This window comes from Gallus gallus, chromosome 14 (assembly GCF_016699485.2).
Source record: "Gallus gallus isolate bGalGal1 chromosome 14, bGalGal1.mat.broiler.GRCg7b, whole genome shotgun sequence".
In the NCBI taxonomy this organism is placed as follows: domain Eukaryota; kingdom Metazoa; phylum Chordata; class Aves; order Galliformes; family Phasianidae; genus Gallus; species Gallus gallus.
In genome coordinates, this window is record NC_052545.1 from 287,043 (window position 1) to 311,206 (window position 24,164).

General features: G+C 37.4%; 2 protein-coding genes across 11 annotated transcripts in view; one reads left to right on the forward strand and one right to left on the reverse strand.

Annotated features, from left to right (window-relative positions):
• LOC124417203 overlaps positions 1 to 24,164 on the forward strand; it is an 86,606-nt gene that overhangs the window by 40,267 nt on the left and 22,175 nt on the right. The gene's annotated exons all lie outside the window — the stretch shown is intronic.
• The window catches only part of CPPED1 (calcineurin like phosphoesterase domain containing 1), a 52,384-nt gene that overhangs the window by 25,412 nt on the left and 2,808 nt on the right, over positions 1 to 24,164 (reverse strand). For 6 of the 10 annotated variants that reach the window (XR_003077677.3, XM_046900577.1, NM_001159982.2 and 3 more), the window contains exons 2-3: positions 17,676 to 17,894; positions 590 to 1,012 (exon numbers count right to left, since the gene is read on the reverse strand). Coding sequence is in view for 9 of the 10 variants with exons in the window: in XM_046900577.1 (XP_046756533.1) it covers positions 590 to 1,012; positions 17,676 to 17,894 (642 nt within the window). In the remaining variant the exon portion in view is untranslated. The remainder of the gene's footprint in view (positions 1 to 589; positions 1,013 to 17,675; positions 17,895 to 24,164) is intronic. The other 4 variants (XM_046900579.1, XM_046900578.1, XM_015294146.4 and 1 more) reach the window with 1 other exon arrangement.

Genomic DNA, 24,164 nt, shown 5'->3' on the forward strand with positions numbered 1-24,164 from the left:
GCTACAATATTCTCATTCAAAGCTTGTTCTACCTGCCTTTTATCCCAGAAATGACCTCTATTAGGAACAGATAAATAAAGGGTGGAAACTTAGCAGAGCAAGACTCTCTTTAGCACCAAATAAATCTGGATAATGCTATAAAATTGGCTCACTGTCAGAGAAAACAGTCTCCAAGTTAATTCTGAATTCTGCTCCTGTTTTATGGGGAAAAAAAAAAGAAAAAAAACCTGTATTTTTATCATATGGCAATACCCGATCTTCCACTCCTTAAGAAGGGGAAAAAAAAAAAAAGTAAATAAAAATCCGGTTGTCTAATATTTGCCAGTACTTGCAAAATGAAATCTGTGCTACTTCTTTTAAAAGTTTCTCACTCATTTTCCTTTTCACTCGAAGTTTTAAACTACTCTGGGTTCTTCTGACAGATGTTTGGATTTCGGTTACAATTTTGACCTAAGAGGAACGAGTCCTATAAGCAGTACCCCAAACTTTGTGAAAACAGTACCATGCAAGTTTTTTTTTTTTTTCCTGGCCCTGTAGCCACTAACAATTAGAAGCAAAAATTCAGAGAAAGGAGAATTCAAGAAATTACCTGCGTTTTGGAACTTTTCCATTATCTCTTGTCGAACTGATTTTTCCAAGTTGAAATAATCATGGTCTTCATCAGGCTTTCTCAGAAACAGAGGGATGTGCTGAAACACTATTATATGCTTGCATTTACGTTTTTCAGCAGCAGCCAGCTGCCCATTAAGCCATGCATCCTGAGCTTGCTTTAACTCTGGGCATTTGGAGGAATCGAAGTACAACTGAGAATTAAGCACAAGAAAGAAAACACCTCCAACCCAAAAGCTAAAGTAGTCATCTCCCCAGCTCTTGCAATAATTATCTATTGTTTCTCTTGTTGGAGTATTGCCAATATCATGATTTCCACTGACAAATACCAATGGGATGTCCTGGTCAGTGTTTTTCAGAACATTCTTTAAATCTTGCTCTTGGTCCTTTCTCCACTGAGTTCCTATAGAAAAAACCACCACAAAAACAATTTTACTGTTCATGCTATCTTCTACTACCTTCAGTGTTTGTTTTTGTTAATGGAAATACTATATTCAGTAAGAAAATATTCACTATTAGATCTGTAATGATATAGAGTATGGAATACATCTTCACTTTGTATTTTCGCACAGCCCCTTCCCTCCTGCTTTTTTTCCCCTCCCTTGTCAATTATTCAGCCATTATCTGAAATTTTCTTTAAGTAACACTCTGGAGAGGAACCAACAGATCGTGCAGCAGTAGATAACCTCATGTTCAATGTTTTGCATTAAAAGCTTTGGCAGGCCAGTTCTTGTCATCTATAGACTGACAATCTGGTGAAAAATGCAGCCACATTGGATGGTATGAGTCAGCTTTACACAAGGAAAAAACAGATTAAGATGTAGTTCATATTTTAAGGTTGCACAAAGGAATTTATTCAGTTTTTCATTATGAGAACTACTTTAACAGCAAAAATGCAATTATTGTCTTGTGGTGACTACTCATATGATGAGACTGTTTTCTAACAAGCATGGCATTAATTTTAAAGCAAGGTAATTGTGTACTTTACTAGTTTTTTCCTCATCTCTGTTTTTGTAGTAATATACATACTCAGAGAATTACTATTCTAGTTTTCTGAAACTAGGCCTCTAAGCTTGTTCAATTAATTTACAATCACTAAACAAATTCAGAAAACTTTTAAATATATATATGATGTATAAATAAATAAATAAATAATATATTAATTACATAATATATATTATATTTATATATTAATGATGACATTTTTGGGAGGTTTTCTAGAGTTATCTTTAAGCATAGAAGCCACAAATATGGCTGTTTCTTATTAATTAAAACACATATTTATAAACTGTATTTTGTCCTACAATACATAACATGCATCTAACATGAGCCTGTTTCACAAAAAAATAACTAAATTTGTTAATGAAGAAATTAGAGGAAATTTAGAAGAACTCTGACATCCGAATTACATATTTGCATACAAGTCCATGTTCTAGTTTTGTAGCTATATATATGTATTATACACTGAAATGCACTGCAGGGGCTCCTGACAAAAAATGTACCAGATAAAATACATTTTTATCCACATTTCTTCAAAATTCTTATGATTAACATTGTGAGAAATACTTACCCTTGGTAGCTGTTTTTACTAAAGACTTCAATTCTTTTTCTATTCCCAATAGATACACCTTGTACTTTATTGCCATTACTAGAATTACTAGAACTTGACACTTAAAAAAATACTGAAAAATAACACATCCATACATCTAAATGTAAAGGCAGGTGTGAGATTTAATATGTTTGTGTCAGTTCAAGGGAAGGGAATCTATAGTGCTCATCTTTAACTTAGGAACAGAATAGAAAGGTTTTGGAGCAAAATCTCCATGTAACTTAGAAATACTGGGTATATGGCAACCAGGTATCTCTTGGAACTAGAGGAGAACAGGTGGGTTTGTAGGATTTGTTAATGTACAGGGTGCATGGTGAGTTTGGGCCATCCTTTCAAAAAAAAAAAAAATCCTTATTAGTTCTGGGACAAAAACAAACCAAAAAAAACAACAATAACAACAACAAAAAAACAGGGCAAGTAACATCTTGAGTTATTTGGAGGAGCTGGATTTAAAACAACAACAACAAATTAAATAAATCTGGTATTCATTGCTGTCCATGGGTCAGGGAGCCTGGTGAGAAAGCTGCTTGCCCTGCTTCTCCCCACCTTCCCATGTAAAGAACTGGAAATCTCAATCTATAAATACAAAAATGTGTTCTGTGTGGGAGGGAGGCGGGGAAAAGATGAGGGGAAAGGCTTAATTAAGAGATGAGTAAAGAGATTACACCACACTAATCTACTTGCTATCACTTTGGGAAATTCAGATAACAGTTGCAGAGTACATAGACATTTATGCATAAGCTGCAGAAATAATTTGTAGAATTGTGTGTACATCTTCCCAGTGGTGAAATTCAAGCTCCAGAGACTTAGATTTGTTGACAACAGGGCACTGGTTCCCTCATTTAATGCAATACTATTTCTATAGCAACAGGGAAACACATTCAGTGTTATACTGCAGAAAACAGATTACTCAAAATGGGAAACAAGGTCTCTGTCCACAGAGTCTAAGAAATCCTACTATGTAAAGATTATTTTGGACAATTATATTCTATCTTGACCTTTCCTTGGAAGGCGAAGACAACTTCAAAATAAGAGATAGCTACACTGATTATGGTAGAAAGAGGAAGAGCAGTGTCTCTACTGTCTTTGGGACAGGGCCAACTGTAATATTTAGTGGTTCCAGTGATTATGAAGAACATTTTTATTTGCCAGTGTATAGAGGGTTGGCTGGAGGCAAATAGGTAGAAAATACAATGTCAAGAAGCAGAGTAAAAAAGGTAATTTGGGAAGCATCGGGGTAGATGGAACTAAGATTCATTTCTGTTCTGTCTATCCTTGCATTATGTGCAGTGACATTTCTAAATCCCAAGGTACACTGTCTTCATGTTAGGGAAAGATCGTATTTACAGAACCTAAGATAAACAACTTAATAAATTAATAGCTCATAAAGGCCAGTTTGGCTCTTAAGAAAAACAAAAAAGTGAGAGCTGGTACAGTTGCCTACAATTTTCCACAGCTTTCTGGCCTATTGTTTTTGGAAGCTGATGATGTGAACAGGAACACAAAGGTGTGATGTCAACACCTCTGCAATGGCACATCTTCCTCCTGTAGGTTATATCACTGTTTGCCTTAACACTTTGAGTACTCCATCTTGCATCGCTTAAAGGAGTAAAGGCAACCTGCCTTGACTCACTGAAAGAGCAGATTTCAAGAAAGAATGCGCTTTTAAAGCATTTGCTGAAGCTGACTTTAGTCAGCATAAGCAGAATTCTCAGATTATTGTGCCAAAGAATTAATCCTCTTGCTGTTAATGCACACTGCAGTTTACTTTGGTATTCCAGAGAGCGCCTCTACAGCAAAGTGTTGGATTTAGATTTTTTTTTTTTTTAAATGCCCTAGCTATAAAAAGAATTTGAAACGGTTTGCCCCCAAACCGTAGCACTGCAATGTGTGCTGTATTCAACTGTATCTGAGACAACCCTTCATCTACACTGCCATCATGAGTTTTCTCCCTGAAGTATTTCAAAGTATTCAGTCAATTAATAATAGCACCCATTTAACTACTAATCTGAATTAGGAGAGGAGAAGTTATACTGGCATTAGTAGGTGGCACCCCTAGTTGTGTCTTCTGTGAGCACAAGGAAGGGAACCCAAAGTATTTCCTGGCACCAAGAGGCTGCCAGTCCTTGTCAGACAAATGCGCATGATTGGAACTGCTGCTGCATCAGTCTGGATGCCAGTCCAATTGTGTGTTATCTTCCAAGAGATGAAAATTCCAGTGAGGTAAATGGACTTTTTTTTTTTTGTTTAACAATTAAAGCTATCACCATAAATTCACAGAGAAGATGACTACCAGCCTGCTACAAGGATGCTACATTCCAGAGAACTTGCTCTCCAGTCATTTACTGAGAAGTCCCTTTCAGTCATCTCCATGGCACAAGGGTCTACAGCATAGGATGGAAGTGCTGCAGCCCAAGTGGTGCTTATGTTGTTGCTGCCTCTAAAGCTCCTTTTCGGTCTGTTTTTTCTCAGTACTATTTGCCTAGCACTTTCACAAATCTTGGCATAGACATTACTGTGTCATGGTTTGCTACAGGAAAAACAACGTGGGTGAACATAACCAAATGTCTAGTAGCAAGTTTAACCTAACATGACTTCAAGCCTGGCAAACAGGATTCCTTACTGTGACTGAGTACACATTCACATCCCCACTGACTGCCTGCCCTGACCTAAGAGCTCTCTGCCTCTACAAGGCCTTGCTAAGATGACAGCCTGGACAGGCACTGGTAGGGTAAAGTTACCCAAGCTGACTTCAGCCAATTTACCAATCCCTTGATTATGTAGCATGAAAATTCCAGCTTCTGTCAAGGAACCCTCACCTTCTGGCCTCATGCCATTCTCACACTTCCTGAATTCCTTTGAGAACTGATAGAGTTCCCAACCAATATGGCAGAGAATCTTCCCCCAAAGAAGTGGTGCATCAATTGAATCTACCTTTGAAATTGGTGAGCCAGAGATGGCTCCAATGGGGAGAAGGGATGTAAGGTAGGGCAAGAAACCAATGGACAAGAGCAAGTGGAGGGTAACATAACCTACACATTTAGATTTCTTTTGTTGCCTATGTATATCAGCCATCAGAAGGGCCTTGATTTTCCTCTGTTTTATCTATTTAGAAGGGGAAAATTACTCTCTAAATTACATATGAAGAAAATGCAAAAAATGTGGCATAATCATATCCTGGATTTCTAAATTACTCACTCTCAGTTTTTCATCATATCATACAAGTGTCCCAAACCTCAGAGGAGTTGCAAATGCATCCTTTTCAAAGGAAAATGCAGATTTTCACGTAGAAAAAGCAAGCTAAAAAAAAAGTTCTTTAACTATGAGCTTTTATGCAAGCAGCACCTTAAAAAGAACTGATATGACAACTCTGATGTGGTTACCATCTAACCCAAGAGATGGATTATCAAAGAACAGGTAAGAGTTAAATTGCAGGTTAAAATACTACTCAAAATATCGAACAGAAATAATAACTACATCTTATAGAAGTAAAATGCAAAATGTCAAAACACCACCAATGAAAATGGAATTAACAAAAACACTGGACTCTTTCCTTCAGTAACTCATAATGAAATCAGAACTGCTGTGACATCAGAAGACATATAATTCTTGATGGAAACAACCACATGATTGCTATAAACAAACAAATGACAGATCTGTGTACTCTCTTGGGCCTTCTAGTTCCTCTTTGCATCACTGCAGCACAGTTACCTCAATCAATTTATTTATTTCAGGCACTCTCCTGTGCTTAAGGTGTTGGTCCTTTTGTGCTTTTCATGACTTCTTTTATGTGACATTTAGAGGACTTCCCCTGGTTCTATTCCCATCTTTCTACGGAAGACGAAAGGGGAGTCCAAGGCTATACTCACAGCATGCTTCTTTTGTAAGTACCTCCACAGAACCACTACCTCTATTCCACTGTGCGACAGTAGTTTCCTCTTCAAAATAGGATTGCTTTTCATCTCCATGGTCGTTTTGGCTGTTAGCTCAAGTTTAGCTACAGCTAAACTCATATCATTCCTCTCAGCATGTCTCTGCTGACCTCAGTGACAGCCCCATTGCTGTGCCTGCTATCTAAGCCAAAAGCCCAAAGGTATTCCCAATGAGACAGTATCTTACAGGCCCCTCCTACAATAGACAAGGCCACTGGTACAGGAACAAAAGATCTAGTAGGATACCCATCTCAGTGGATTTTCTAATCCTCAGTCTATTCTCATAACTTGTTTCAAACAGTATTTTTTCCTCTCTAGAATCTGCCAGAACAAAGTCATGCAATACCCTGTGTCATTCACAATTATTAAATGCAAGAGTAGGTTGATCAATGCTAATAAAACCAGCACAGATACGTTCTGAAATAGGTTTTCCTGGCTTAGCCTGTGATGTATTACCTGAAATGTCTTCTCTCTCTTCTTCAGACATATGCATTTCTAATAATCCATTAGCCTAAAAACATTAGTTTTATGATATGCAAAAAATGTTTAATATGAAGATGAAAATAATGTAAACATGACTATATTCACTCCTGGGCAAACTGCCTGCTCAATCTAACTTAAAAAAGAACCGCATCTCATTAGTGCCCACAGAAAAGCAGGACTGAAATACCCATTTGTCTATAGCCATAAGCAACTGATGTGTTCAATACATTTGAAACAAGTAATAATCTGTTCTGAGCCACAAGAAGGAATCACAGTAAAGAATTTTCCTGCATGAAAACACAAATTTATAACTTCTGATATTGAAACAGGAAGAAAATTTAACTCCAGTTTTAGATAATAATTAAGAATTATTACATTAAAGCAATGACAAAACCCCCCAAGTGAATGAGGCAGCCTGTTAGGGGCTCAACTACTCTTTGTGTTTCAGTGAACAACATTCAGTGTATTGACTGCAAATGCTGACATTTTTCTGAGTTTTAGCCATGCAGATGCCCATTTAACAAGCTAATTTGCGGAGTTAACAGTTCGACCTTCTGTTGTGAAAATAACTACTATACTTCATTTAAGCCCAGCTCTGCTCTTCTATCCTTTCTCATCTTAGTTCTTTGGAACTAACTCCCCATTGGGCAGAAACCATTACTGCCTTTAGGTTTGTTCTGATGAAATCATGATAAGCAAGGGAAAATACTACAATGTTACAGAAGCTGTAAGAACAAACTTAATAAAAACAAGCAAAAGGTACACATTTTTCTTTTCAATAACCGTTCATTTTTTAAGAGCCAGAGCAAGATTTTAATCTTTCACATTTTCTTGTGAAAGATTGATGATCTATGAAATTTTACAGCTGTCTGAAAATTTCACAATGTTTAGAGTTTTGTATTGTGTAGATACCAACATGGCTAATAACTCTTTGAAGTGCTAGTCACTTAAGTCCAATGAAATTGTCCTGTTAAACTAAGAAATGCTTGCAATACAAGCAATACATACTTGCAATTACAATTACTTAAATAGAAATGCTATTAGAGCAAATGAATAATGAAAAGGCAGTTAATATCAGCAAGACTCAATGGCTTAAACAAATCATTTGTTCCTTAGAATTTGCTCTCTTAACCCAAATAATCCTTTGCCATTTTGTGACTTTATTCCACATCCACGTTGGCTATGGAATGATCAGAGAAGCCCTTACAAGAGAAGCAGGCAATGTGCCATGGGCAGAACAGCCACAGATGGAAACTGGATGCTTTGGACCAATTCCTCCCTATTAAAACCACATTTCTTTGACTGTGTGTGCATTGGCAGTTTGGAAATAACAGCTTTGTTCAGCTTGAGTCAAAATGATGTGGACAAGATCTTCTGTCACTGACCTCCAAGGAAGAAGGAAGAAATGGAAATATGCCTTATAAAAACCAATCATGTTGAAACTAGAAAGCCGGTTGTGATCACCCTGTCTGACAATACCTGCATTACTCAAAGCAGTGAATTCATGCAAATTAATCCATACATGTAGCACGTGCAATTCCAAGGAAACAAAGGAGGCAACAAAGATTCAAACACAAGGATACATTTACTGTACAACAGGCCAAATAAATAATTCCCTGTGGATTCCCATTCCATGTATGTATTTTCAAAGTTGCGTAAGCTAACTCAAAACTTTCAGGGCTGAGAAAGAAGCAAAAGGCATCATAACTTGAGAAATGATGTTTTTACTGTAACAGAAGAAAAAACCAATGTTTTCACATGTATAAAATATATGTAATCAATCTAGTACAATGGAAAAATGCATGACTTAAGACAACTGTGTAATTAATCACATTTCAAAGATTTTCATTCAGATTGTTGTGGCCAGCACATTTCCTTATGTGAGCTGTGGACTTGACTATACATCATAGTCTAAAATACAAGTATATACTTGCTCAAGATAAACACTTTTGTGTGACAGCCCCATGGTATGCTTGCAATACGAGACTACAACACATCATCAAGCAGATATTCTACTTGCATAGAGAGCATCTCCTGCTTTCCTGCTCTTGGGCTGATTACAGCAAATTAAATTTCACACTAAGCAGCTTGGAGGCTTTGAATGCTTCATTAGGTATAACTAGAATCAGATAATTACTATAGATGTTTATTGATGCAACCACAGTGACATTTTATGAAATCGGTATTATTAAATGTTTGACAAATGCTGTGCTACCTACCCAGTTTCCTAGACATAACTAAGAATAGCATGCAGGCTTGGAGAAGAAAACAGCCAAGAATCCTTTTGGTTTGCCTCCATCACACCCAGCCTATTAAAGTTTTTGATAAATTTCAGCAGTAATAGAGATGGATGCGGTGAGTTAACTTAGCTTATGCTACCTTACTGTCAGGAAAGTATATCAAACACTGCATGTAGTATTTTAGGTGACAGTACAGGAAAAAGAAAACTCAACAGTGATCACTGACACATATATGATTTACTTAGCATTCAGCAAATACAGTTTTTACCTATACCTAATTCAGTATAAACATCTCAACGCCACTGTTTCTACCTTGTACTTAACCTATGCCTTTTCTACTTTGTGCTCTGTTATAAATCTCCACTGACAAAGATTCAGGAATTGGGATTTAGCTGACAATGCTGCTGAAGCTGCATGTGCCAGAGCTGAACACAGCTGCCTCCTCCCCAGCTCTGCCAGGCTGAGAGCATTAAAAAAAAAAAAGAAGAGAAACTTGCTTTCATGCATCACGCTCTTGCCCTCTACATGAGATTTATGTTTTTTTTAAAGAATTACTGTATTAGTTAAAATTAAAACTCTTAAAGTTATCTCCTTATATACACACACTTTACTCAAGGACAGGAAACTTACTGTTCCTTTGTTTTAACAAAACATGTTATTTAACATTAGTTTAGAAGCACTAGTAAAAGCAGTTCACAGCTGTAAAATCATTTATTGAGAAGAATACTAAGCATTACCAGCCAGTTTTTCCTACGTTGGATGTAATCTTAATTCATTCTAGCTATGACTGCTGCTCTGAAAGTAATGCCTCTTGTCTTATGATGTCAGCCCAGGTGGCTGTTAGTGGGATGGCAGCAGAGGCTGAACCTTCCCACCAGCATTCCATGACATGTTGTTGCTGTGTGACAGATGGCAGCAGAGGGGCACTATGACAGAATGGCGCCTGACATGGAAGTGCGGGTGGAGCAAAGCGGTGGAACTGAATTCCTCCATGCAGAAAAAATGGCCCCAGTGAACACTGATACTCATGAACATTTATGGAGAGCAAACAGTGGATAGCAGTGCAGTGAGGTAGTGGGTGGTGCATTTCAGCAGTAAAGAGAAGACAAGCCAAGTTCTAGGTAGCAATGAAGATTTTTCCTAACGCAGCATGCAGGCTCTCGTTCATCAGTAGTGAAAATGCACAGCTATTGGTGGTGACTATGTTGAAGAATAGTGTTTTGTAGCTGAGAACTGCTGTATCAGAAAGCATTACTGTGCTCTTTGTATCCATAGTAGTTTCCATGGTAATAAATAGGAGTCACTACTTTTGGAAAGACCTAAGAAGCTGTAACACTACAATATGATGGAAAGTACTGTGATAACAGTGGGGTGGTAAAGCCTTTGGCTGCAGCAAATGAGGACAAACCCAAATGTAGCAGCTGTGGACACACAGAAAAAGAAAACGGCTTACCTTTGGAGGGCCTCAGGCATGCAAGAATCTCCAGATCCTTGCCTCCACTGCCAGCCCTTAAATGAGGGCTGGGAAGGGGTACATCCTGGCTCCAACCCTTCCAGTCACTCAGTGCATTGCATTCCACTGCACCTGAGCTCCTCTGGGCTGGCCCTGCCTTCCCACCAGGTGCTCCATCACTGCTTCAAGCCATGGCTTAGCATTTCTGCTACAATAGCATTAAGACATTCTACAAGATCTGACATTTCTCTGTATTTTATTCAGTTCACAAGTATATAAATGACAGCTTGTGCATTTGCATAGAGATTTCAGCCTTGCATTTATATCACTTCTTGTGCACAAAAGCTACCAGAAGGGCTCCAAATTTCCAACAGCTCCATTACTGAAATGTGAACAAGATGGTTTGTATCTGATGTAACAAAGGACAAGTACAGTGCTTTGCAGTGCTTTTTTCTTATAAGGGATGTCAGGCTGCATCAACTGTATATCAACTGAAAATTGACAAGTTTGTACACTAAATGCCTTCAAAATGTTTGGTAAAGAGGTGAAAAGATATTCACACGCAAACAACTGCACACTTTTTAAAATATATGCTATGAAAGTTAGTATCTCCACAACGACACAATATCAGTGATCATTTTATGTTTGAGTGGATCTAAAACAAAAGACAAGTGGAGCTGCTAGGGAGGCACTAGCTTCAGTTCTTACTGAAGCCAAATCTTTCCTGGTTAAGCCCAATACTGCTTTTGAAGGAAGAGAAGTTAAAATATTCACAACAGGGAGGTGCCCTTACTACTGAGAAATAAAATGCTTTGATAAGGGCTGTTTACTATGGTACATGCTTTTCCCTTTGAAACTTAGAGTATTCCCAGAGCTACCTTCTAAGGCAGAGGTTTGTAATTATTTGCTGCAGCCTATGCTTTAAAAATTAGTATATAGAGAAACATGAGCTTTGGAAGAAGCTATATTCAGTGACTCAGTGTTTAAGAGAAGCAAAAGGCAGGAATACTCTGAACTGCAGCAGTTGCACACATCTGGGCCCTAGAAAGAGGCTCAAGTTGGTAATTCTCTCAGGAGAGGGAATGCCTTAAATCTTTACAGAGATTATAACCAGAATGAAGCCGTACGGCTGTCTTTACAACAGAGCCATCACCTCTGATGCTCCTCAGCTCTGAAGCTGTTTTGCACGTAAATAATTCTCCAGCCTACGTGTCAGAGCTTATAAGAGGTACTGACCATATGAAAGCCAGTATGCCCAGCTCATCTTGTGTCCTGATCATCAAATTGGCAAGCAGAAACCAAATGGAGAAACGCTGATTTGAAAATTATGTTCCTTAATTGCTGCCTAAATTTGAACTCAGAATCCCAATATTTGGCACCTGCTCTTGGAAAACTTAGTGTATATCGTCGCCTCTATTATTATACAAAAACACTGTTTGTATGGAAGACAGGATTACAGACTGAAGCACATAATTTTGAGGACACATGTAGCTGGCAGTTTTACTTGCTTTTTGCATAAAGCACATAGCATTGCCCAAAACTATAATTAGTCAAATTGAGTTGCTACGCAGTAAGGCTTTACTGAGGAGTGACAGAGAAGAAAAACATGAAAGATTTGTGGTGAATAAACATGCACCAGAGATGCACACCCTGTGTGCAGGGGCAGGGAGCTCACTGGCTGGCGAGAAGGTCCTAGAAGCTCTAGGGACCCAGGAAGCAGCAGGTAGAGAAAGAGGAGCCAGAAACTTCAGTCCACACAGCGAGTTTCCATACCACAAGCTGGTAGTAAGACTAGCAGGCCAGGACTGTGGCCCTCCTGTGCCAGCAAAAAGGCTGGTGACCCGCTCGTAGCCAGGGCAGCCACTACTCTTCTGACCACAAAGTGGCAGTCACACCTACATATTCTACTGCATCATATCAAATTTCTAGTATTTATTCAGTCGAGGATTTGAAATGCAAATCTGCATACATGTGCATGGAAGAACACATGTATGTTGACAAGTGAGAACAAGGACAGTGTTTATGCTACCAAGCAGCCAATTATTAAAAGAATATGACAAATCTGTCTGATGCTAAGGAAATGTTTTAAATAGTGGAATACAAGAAATTCAGGAGACCTTATCTTTGGCCTAGATAAAAAATTCATATTGTGATTATGTATGTTCCACTCAAATACCATCCTTCCTCACAGACTTCTTTACTACATTACCGCAACCACTTGCAATAATATTGAGTATCTTTGAAAAACTGCAAGGATTCCCCAAACCCTGGGACAGGAGATGGGAAGTCACTGTGACAAACAAAGCTCTCAGGTAGATGTAAGGACTAAATGAAGTGCTTTCCTTTCAGTACAAGATCTCCCCAGGAACCAGGTGTACCAATGTCAGGGCCACTGTTCTGGTCCAGAACGGCACAAGGCAGCTCTAACCTTCTAGCAAATGAAAAAAACTCTTTGCAGCTTCCCTCCCTCCCCACGCTCTGCCTTGCACAGCTGGGGGGATACAATACAGGTAATTAAAAAGAGCTAAGGCATATAATTAATAAAAAAGAAAAAAAGTCAAAAAGCAGCTGAAATGAGCAACATCACTGAAATATTTTATTATCTTCAAAGTAAATAAAAATCTATGCAAAAAGCTGCACAACAGGCCTCAGGAATAAGTATCCTGATGTGATAAAGCTAGAAAGATGAACGATTGCTTATGAAGCTAATGAGAGAAATGGAAGTATAGGCACATTAATGAAAAAAGAAGTGGTGCCATTGTAATTAATGCTGGCATGTAAGAAGAACAGAGACAACAAAATTCGTATACTGGAATTCAGCTTACCTTAAATACAATGGTTTCATCTTCTGCCATCATTTACAAAGCTGTCTAGATTGATTACTTCTTAACAGAGGTATATAAAAAACGGAATAGATGGATTATTGAGAGAAAAGACCTTTGTCATAGCAGATACAAGGGATGTGAGCACTCTCTTCCTCCTTCCAGTGTCTCAGCCAAATGAACAAATTCTGAAGTAGATGTACTCCGAAGCAAAGTACACATGGCTTTTGGCTGCCAGATGCTGTTTTCACTCACATTACCAAGAGCGAAGTTTGCTTTACCAGAAACACATTTGTTTGAGAAACTTGTTGTAGAGAACAGATTGAAATCCTTTAATTAAAGCATTTACTAATATAAAACAAAGGTTGAGAAAAAAAAAACCTCACTACCTGGGCTTAGTTGATTGAAAAGGCTAGTGATGGATTATTTAGCATATAGAGACCTGGGCAGGTCTCTATATTATTATATTATGCCTTCACTTAAGGAAATTAGTACAAGAATTCACACTGTAGTTCAAGAGCCATAATATTCAATTCTAATGATTTTTATTTATTCTAATTAACAGTCATACAAATGAATTAAAAAGTGCAACCACAAACATTACTTGCTCACTAATCCATCATCACATTGCTAACAGATCTAGCTTAATCACATTTACAATCGTAGTTTTTTTGATTACACAAATTATTAGTCAAGTCTCGTTTCATTTAGTCTCTAAATGGGTACATTTTATTCGTCAGAGCTAAGTGAACTTTGCAGACTTGCTGTCTTACTTGTTCTTTCACCCATATAAGCAGAGCAATTAATGAAAAATAATTAAACGCCTGGTCTAAAATTACATCCCCCGAAGGACTTTGTTGGATAGAACTGGCATCTATCAACTCCCTGAAAGCTGTAGAATCATTACAAAAATGCAGCTTAAACAACTTTCTCCAAAGGAATTCAGGCACATAAAAATAGTACAGTGCTGCATGTTAAACTGCAACTGATATCTGCTATCCAAGAGCAAGCCTGGGACAACCTCTCAACACACATAGAAGATGGGCCAACCAGGTCCCAGCCACTCACACAGATAGAAGTACGAGGGAGCATGTTAATCCCTGGCAGCTGTTTCTGGCAGTTGAGTTTCTGCAACTACTTTAGCAATAAAATAATAAAAAACATGTGGAAACACTATTGAGTAAGGCAGTGATGAATGACAGGCATTCAATGCTCTTTTTGCCTCTCTTTGCTGTTTTCTAAAGTTGACTTAAAGAAGCAACAAGAAAGAGGAATCAGTTATGTATCTCAAAAAATTTCAGCCCAAAACAATCTGCAGGGCCTGACAGGATGCATCCAAGAGTGGCTGGCTGATGTTACTGCAGATCACTTCTCTATTATCTCAGAAGGGTTGTTCCAGTATAGACAAATGGACAGCTGGCTGAACTGTTTGGCTCAAAAGTTATTGGTTAATAGAAGAGCATAGGAAGGTCTCATAAGCCAAAACAGAAGGTTCCAACTTGATTTGACAAAAAATGAAATAATTTTCCAGAGTTACAGAAAAATGCACTGAAACAAACACATTACTCAATCAATAATATTTTGCAGATTACTATTTTGCCATACTAAGTTATGGTATGTTAACTTAATGTACACGAATGCCTTTAGAAGAAAGACTTTCATTATAATGGTGTCTAGGTATAACTGAAATATCATGTTCAGAGAAATCATTTTTAGTAACGAAGTTGCAGTTTAAGGTATTGCTTAATATTCTTGATTATGTACCAGAATATTAGCATTACCAGGAATAGATATCCTATTCTTGATTATGTAATCAAGATTACGTAGTCAAGAAAAAATTCTGAAAATAATATTCAGAATACAAACTACTTTTAATCAGCAGCTAAATACCAAGATACTGGCACTGATTACTTCATTGCTCTAATGACATCTGTAATGGATTCCAAGTGTTGTGCTTGATTGCTTCCCAGCTGATCAGGATTCTGTTCATCACTTCTAGCTGCTGGCATTCTGAGATTTCATGAAGTTCCTTTGCAAAGGCTTCAAACTTGCTTCAGATGGAAAGCTACAGTGCATGCTTTAAAACAGTCATTATAAACATACTGAATTCTCCTTGATAAAGCATATTAGGAAAGGAACGTTTGGGGTTTTGTGCTTTTTTTATTTCCCGGCAGTGGTTACGAAGCAATAAAATCCAAAGAACCTCACAGACATCAGCCAACAGATCATAAAATATAACTGAACCTCAGCTGACTATAGGTTTCTTTAATTAAGTATGCTGCAATAGTAACTGATACACTACCATTAATCCTGATTTTAATGTTGTTTTAATATAGCTGATATACACAAGTGATTTAAAAGGTAATTTGAGATATTGAATAAGATACATATAAGCAAAATTCACAGTTGCTAAAATTAAACAAAAGCCTTATGTAATTTTTATTTTTTCCTACTTAAAAAAAAAAAAAATTACTCCTTCCTCTTATTGAACTAACACAATAAGGGAATTATTTTTAGAGAGACTCCTTTGTGGAAGAGCATGGAATGACTGAAGTACCATACAACTAGAAACATGCAGTATGGAGGTCCAAACATCACTGGCTAGAGCAGTGAAATTGTATTTGAGAGGTAATGTGTTTGAGAAATACGACATCTCAAGCACAGTATTAGTACCAGAATTAGCGGAAAGAGTCTTGTGCTATTTCATAATGGAATATGAGAGCTCTTCTGGCTTTCTTTCTTTTTTTTTAATCTGAGCTATAACGGATGCACACTACATTTTCAAACATGCCCATAAGAGAAAAAAATTAGGAAATCATTCCTCCCTGAGTAGGAAATCACCTTGATTTCTAGAGTTTAGCATGTAATGTGGCAGAAAACTAGAGAAATAAACTGCACTATTTCCAGGTATTTCAGAAACCATCACTGTGAAGAACTTGGAAAGGTTTCATTTTTAACATCAGGGGATTTTCATTTGATTAAAAAAACAAACAAACAAACAAAACACAGCAAGTAAGTTCTTACAGAGCCAATAGCTTGGCTTCTTAATGCCAGTGTCTTGCAATGTTTTATAAACTAACAGCTATTAATAAGCCACACCAAAGAAACTGTTAGAATGTACTTCAAGAAGTTGCTAAAATGTAGTGTGGGCTGTCTCACTTTGAAATATATTTTCTGAGATTTTTTGTTTAACCTTTATTGTGTTTTGGAAGAGTTTCTATTCCAGAGACTGAGAGGAAAAAAAAAGTAGGAGAAAATTCTCTGAAAAGCCTATTATTTCACTTCCAAAATACACATCCACACAGTTTAAACTATTGTTTCAAATTATTTTAAACACACACATTCAGATTTACCTTCCTTAAATATTTTTTCTGACTCGGCATTTCTGCCACCCTTGAGGTATCACATTATATCTCTCTGCCCTTTGGGCAAATAATGACAGAATGCTAATCCCCAGTTATCTCTGTGGAATAGAATGATTCACTTCTATCTCAGGCTCTCATCAGTTTGGACAGAAAGACAAAGGGCTGACTGCAAAGTTGTATTCATATGTTTACTAGCGTACGACGCAACAAATCATTTGCACAAAACCAGTAATGAAGTAGGATAAGTATTGTTGGTTCAACTGTGTGAAAGATGTCTAATACACTCAAACCTTGCTGTGCAATTAAATGCCAGGAAGCACCATCTCAGGTAGAGCAAAGTGTGAAGGACTCCCATTTTTGGCAAGTTCTCTTGTTGGATCATTGCACTGTCCTGCATAGCTAAGGCTGTCTGCAGCTCTGCTTGTTTTCAGGACTAAGAAATCAAAGATGCTTTGTATAGATCTGCTTCTGAGACCACTTGTCAGTTTGCAAGATTATTTCTGTTCAAAATGTATTATGAGTCTATTTTAAAGTTACAACTGTCAAATTTTGGAACACACCTTTCTAGATCCTCTATCATTCTTCCTATGACTATACACACAAAGACACTAATCTCTGCTTCCTACAGCAACGTGAGAGAATGCTCCAACTTGATTTTGCTGACTTTTAGCACTTTAAGAAATTAAATACTGAAGCAGCTGAACTTACCAAGCTTTAGAAAGAGCTTCACTCACTTTGGATACTCAAGAAACTATAGCTACCTTTCTTTTTACTTAGCATTGTTTTTCCCAATGCCTAGAATCATTGTTTAGCTTATCAAAGCAATTTGTTTAGAAGAAAGAATTTTAATATGTCCTCTCAAGATGTTTATTTCAAAGTGCATTTCCTCAGGCCTAACCCCAACCCTGACGCTGACCCTAACAAACAAACAAATGAACAGCTAACAGAAATGCACCCCCGAAATTAGTGACACATAAAATAAGACGAAAAATGAGAATACATCTCAAGAATAATCTATAAAAAATTCTATTTTTTTCCAAACACCAAAACAGTAGGATACCAAATGCTATGAAAGCATACTGTCAAGTCCAGGCCTTGTTGCCAATCTGAAGTATAAAGAAAATGGATTTATGATCCCACTCAACACCTTTAATCGCCTTACCTGGCATTCCATGGATAAGATCTCCACACAACACAAAGAACTTGGGTTTGGGGTTTAGTTTGTTAATGGCCTGCACTGCTTGCTCTGTTAATTTGATTTCTTCTCCCCATTCGTCATCTCCACTTCCTGTATTGCCAACTGCCCAAGCTTTTATTAGTCCAAACTGAGGATCTGCTCCTTGGATGAAGTAGAAAGGTCCCTTCCATTGGTACTCATCACCTAAAAACATCGAAAGAATTAAAAAACATAAATAGGAAAATATTGATTTTTCTTCACCTACATAAGTTAAGGCCATATTAAAGAAAGTATAGAATTCTCTATTCATTCATATAGGACAAATATAAAGGCAGAAGTGCAAAATTTTCTAATAGGTAGCTGCAGTAAATGAAAGTATATTAATCTAATTATACAATGGTAATTGCAGACTAATTAGAGGAAAACTATGCGAAGAACTCAGTGAATACTGTTGGAAATTGCAAGATTACAGCACAGCAGAAGTGTATAACATTACATTTCACTCAACTCAAAAAGACTCTAATAATTGCTCCTTTAATTAACAAGTTACAACACACACAACATATTTTACATTCTACAATTTCAGTAGGCTTACATTATTGAGTTAAATGCTTTTGTAACACATTCTCTAGAGTTTAGAGATGAAGCCACTGAATAGAACCAAAGTCAGCAAATGCAAACCCCAGCAACACTGAATTAGCACCAAGAATAGAAAGAAATCATAACTTAAACTGTCAGATCGTTCCCAAGAACTGTAAGGAAAAAAAATATATTCAATTTGTAGAGTCGGTGCGGATGAAGGATACAATGGAATTTGTTCTGCTACAGTTTCCTTGAATACTTCTTTCTATGATACTACAACACAAAGTAACACAGAAGTGTGATATAAAAGTCTGGCTGCTATCAGCTATAAACATAAAATGTTACCCTGTTCCCTAAACTTACCTATCAACTTGGAATTAAAGTACAAACCACTACTCTGTGCTTTTTGTAGTTGTCCAAACACATTCATTTGCAACCCAAATCTTTCAGATTAGACAACTGTATCTGTCTTTCCCACGTTTTACTCTTCTGAGCATGTCTAATTTGTACATTAAAACATTTAATTTTATTGTTGTTGTTTTATTTTCCCAGTATTTCAATCATCAAAAAGTCATTGACTACATCAATCTGTAGTTGAATCTGAAAAACAAAAAAACCAACTAAAAAACCCAATACAGCAAATAATTTCAAATTATAATATGGGAATACATTCTTTGTATAATATCAGTCTGATCTGAAACAGCTTGAGTCAATACTGGGTTTATCCTCCACTAAGAGTACATAAGCAAGCAGCATGCCTATCACATGGATTTATTTATGGATTTCTTTTAAGTGGTCTAGAACTGGACCTTCTTACACTGTAAGATGAGGGGTATGTTTTTGTCAAGGAAGGTAAAAAAACTGGGGTTAGAATTCAGCTGCACTGTGGATATGGATGGGTAGGGGTGGAGGAGAAGGAATGTGGGCAACTCCTTGTAGCATGCTGCTGCCTGTTGCTATGGCATCAGATCATTTGCAAAATGCAAGCTTCTACATTTTAGCTAATGTAACATTTAAGTATCAGAATTACTTATCTGATAAAATTGTTTGCTAATTCATACTAGCATTCCTTGTTATACATCATGATCCTGTTTTATAGATAGAACTTTCAGATTTTAATTCTGAAATGAACTTTCCCAATTATATAACTTATTCAGAGAAATGAAATTATCTATCTACCCGTAAGGTTTCAGTAGAAGCCTTATGGAACTGCTTCAATGGCACAAAGCAGTTTAGGCTTTTATTGTGTGTCTTGCATGAAAAAAAAATGAAAAATACGACTGTCACACAGCTTGTGTGCTGCACTGTTTGTGGAGAGAAATTATCTTACAGGTTTTGTAAGTGGAAAGTTATAAAGGCATGACTTAAGAACGCCGGCCTAAGAAATCCTTTACAACCTATACAAAGTAAGGCTGAAAAGAGAAAGTCCTTGTTGTGGAGAAGTGCTACAACCTCAGACTCATCAAATAGATGCTCAGGGAAAAAAAACTGAGATCTCTGAACAGAGTGATCACTCTTAACATCTATCCCTTTGAGATAGTAACTTGGGAGCAAGATCTACTTACTTTGCACTGATTAATCTGAAGCCAATAGTTTTTACAATAGTAAGCTAAATATAGAGACATTTCTCTATTTATTTTTACAGGAACCACTTAGAAAATAGAAGTAATATTTGTTTTGAAGGATGAGGTTTCACCTTTGGGCATATAGTTTCTCTCCCCTCCTGAGCCCCTGGGCTGGCACAGCAGTTGGTGCAGCTGCAGCAGCCCAGGCAGTGGGATCAGACCTGGACCCAGGTAATGAGGAGGTGCACCCATAGTGTCTGAGTAGAGAAAAGCAGCAAGCAGGCAGTGTGCTTTCAGGGAGCATGCAGAGTGGGAACAAAACAAGTTACAAGGCCAGAGCAGAGGCTATTCTAATATAAGCTTTGTGGAGTTTTTCCTCCCCTGCCTTTTATCTATGCCAATACAGTAACTCTGTAGGTTGTAAGCACCTGAATGTTTCCAAGACTGAGCACAGATGCTCTGGTTTGAGTGGGTGGGTGATGGTCATGTGAGGAAGAGAGAGAGACACACACAGAAAAGATGAATTTGTAAAGAGAAGTTCAGTACACAGACAGAATCAAGAAGTGGAATCAAAAAGGAGAAACAGAAGATGCAGGGGTGGAGGTGGAAGAAAGTGGAGAGAAAAGGAAAGAGATAGGAGGTGAAAAGAGAAAAACTGAAAGTGATGCTACAATCCCCTGTGGGAAAGAAAGATAAAAAGGAATAAACTTAAGAAAATGTAGCGGGGGGGAACAGGAGAGATACAGGAATCAGGATGATATAAATAACATTTACTTAAAGCATTAGTTTAATTAACTGATCTTTGTCAGATAATTTACTCAAAAGCTCTTTTTGTGTTTTTTTGATAATTTATCAAATAGTTACAAAAAATTACAGTGATGTTGAATACATTTTCTGTACCATTTCCCTGTTGCTTGATCACCCCAACTAGAAACCCAGTTAAAAAAAAAAAATCCTACCAGTATTCAAACCAAATTGAAACAGCTTATTTATCATGTGGTATATATCAGTTTAGCTTGTACATACTGACCTTCCCACATACAAAGAAATTCCCAGTAGAATTCATGCAACAAAAGAATACATGGACATCCATATCTTCACTTTACTTTATCACTATTTATTTACTAAATAGTGATATATTTATCACTATACTTTACTTATCACTTAAGTGTTTGTTTATCAAGAACATGGTTCATTTACTATGAAGCACTATGAATAAAAGAAGAATATCATGAAGAAAATTGTATTAATACAACAGCAGTGGTGCCAGTTAGCACATTCACCAACTCTTCAGCCCCATTCTGAATTCAGCTCTTCTAGCAAGTAACTCTTACTTGCCCTCACTAGTCTGCCTGCAGATGCAGTTCACGTACATTTTTCCTCATCAGTGCAAGGCAAACATCAGTTCAGGTAAACGTTGTGCAATTTGGCTGATTTTGCTTAAAACTCGAGGAACACTCCTACACAAACGCTCTCTCAGCAGATGGATTCAGTAAGAGGCTATCAAGGAGGGAAAGAATACAAAAGCATCTCCCATTACCATAGCTGGATCCAGAAGTCTTTTGCATAACAGTTTTATGATTTATTGACAGACTTCAGCCTGCGTTCAGACAGTTATTAACCAATCTGCAGTATACTTCTCCCTCACCAGCTGCTTGTAAGCACCCTGAAGCAGAGCAGGTACTGTAGACCATGCAAGTTAACCTCATCTGCTAAAGCAGAAGCCAGGCAATTTAATAGACTGCAGTGAATTACAAGAACAGTGCTCAGACAAATCACCCTGCTGTCATACCATGGGAATTGCTTTTGCACTGATCACCTAGCTGTGATGTAGGTCCTAGATGCTTTTCTATAAGGTTTCAATTAAATTGCATGTGCAGTTGCCATCTTCCTTTCAAATGCAGCAAGCAAATGCTTTTACATGAATGACATTGAAGTCTTCCTTCTGGCCAGGAGTTTTAATTTTCAGCTTCACAGGAGGTCCACTTTTCAAGCCCTTAGATGATCTACATAGTTACATTAGACAAAGGTAAAGCAATAGAAGACTAAGATTCAATTAATACTTTTTTTTTTTTTTTTGCTTTCTTTTGTATGCATCACAAAACTGAACAGAGGCTGTTTGTGACAAACACCAGACAGAAGTCAGTAGATTCTCAGCTGAGTGATGTACACACAGTTTCCACTTCTGAAGGACAAATGCTGTTGGTGGAGCTGCTCTTATACATAGAGCTACACACAGCTCCGCTCCACATCCGTGTTGTTTCCAGACCTGCAGAAGAGCTGTACAGTCAATTGCCATGGAAGAAGTCCACATTCTGAAACTGTTCATTCGCCTCAGTTTCAGTAGCTTCCCACTCTTACTCCACTCGTATGCATAGGATCAGTGCAACATATTTTTAGTTGCATAGGCTGAGAAATGACGCCAGCTTCTAATTTCATCTAACAATTAATTCTGTGAAGGGCCAAAGCAGTTGGCAGCAACATGCAGGAGAAAAGCTCAGTGGTGCATTGTGATCACAGACACAAAGACTCCAACAACGTAGATGGAATTTGAGTCAAACCTCACCATTTCTAGAAGAGAACAGCTAACATCCTCACGTGCCTTTATTTCTTCCCCTTTTGCTCTTTGTAATCTATCTTCCCTTTTCTTCCCCCTTCTCCAAGGATCACAAAGGCACAGACTAGAGACAGGTCACCACAAGCAGACTTGTGACGGCCCCACAGTAATGGTGGCATTTCCAGTATTTTCCTGGTGGGATTTTCAACAGCAGCAAGATGTACCTTTGAGGTTGGTTTTGTTTTTCCTCTAGACTCCACAGCATTTCACAGAAATGAAGCATTTAGGAGAAGTTATTCCTGCCTGCATCTATTAGTGGACACTATGATATCAGAGGAAAATGGATGTAGGCACACAGCTTGTGCTTGTTCAGTATAACAAGGGCAGTCATAAATACAAAAAAAAGTCCTCATTCTGATGTTGGATTTGCCAGGGGACTTAATGTCACTTCTCTAAAGCATCACTGAAGCAACTGAAATGTGGGTTTTCCTCATGTTTAGAACTCAGATTGCTAACCAAAGATTAAATACTTTTGTTTTGCTTTTTGCAACTTCTGAAACATTTTATTTTGGAAGATAAAGATGGCCTAAGTCCCTCTTCTTTCAAATATGAAATAGCAGGTGTTTAATACATGCCTTCCTGCTCTTAGTTGTCTGCCAATTAAATATGCCCACAATTCTTATTTTCTAGATAAGATAGGATGAAAAGAATATCTCTGGTGTTTTAAGAAAGATATAGGCAGGAAGCAAAATGCAATTTTTAATTTTTTTTTTTTTTTTTAAGTGAAGGCAGTATTTGTACATTACAAACAAAAGAAATGGCAAAACAAATCTTTATTGCAACTGTTTTGCAGTATACCTTTTAAGACAATTTGTTTTCATTCCTCTCAGTCCTGGCATGGCTTAAAAACCAATAAGGTACTTGCCCCAAACCCTTAATAATTTCTTGTTTGCTATGAAAATATTATCAATAGTTATGGTTTCAAAAAACACGATTATTACTACTTGGATGTACAAACAAAAGATTTCAATCTAATTAAGTGTTCATTCCTTTCAGCTGGGTTTTACAGTTGTACTTTACAGACTACCAAAAGGTATGACAGTAGAATTCTGCTGACTGACCAAGGGGAATTATTCTCAAATAATTTAAGCAATGATATTATTTTTAAAATATAAACTTCTAAAATATCAAGGTAAGAAACGCCCCCTCAAATACAAACAGCTTACGTGTACTAAGGACTATTAAATGCTAAACCCTAGTCATGCCCACCCCCAAATTTAACACACAAACCTTACTGCAGAAAATATACTAATTTCTGCAGCCCAAGACTGTTGGTGTGAAGGGGGATGACTTGCATAATGACGAGGTGAGGTCACAGGAAGTTGCTCAAAGCCCACACAAGATTTGCCTAATTCATATGAGAGTTGGAGACAGTATTGGGAATGGAATTTGCCAGCTGGGAGTCTGCTCTTGATTTGTTCTGATCGGTGCAAGACCTCACTCAAAAATATTGCATTGAAGAGCTCTAGAATGGTAATCATTATGTGCAGAGATCCAGCCTTCACGTGAAAGCAAGAAAAAAGAAATCAACTGCAGTTGTATTTGTTTTCAAAGGAAAGAGAAATATATATAATTATGAAGCTTTTAAAAAGAGCAAAAATCCTTAAAGGCAGCGCAGAAACTATTCAAAGACACAGTCCCAGAGGCTCAGACCATTTGCACAGCATTTTCTGAGGAGAACTTGAGAAGATAAAAAGAATCCAGCCTGAC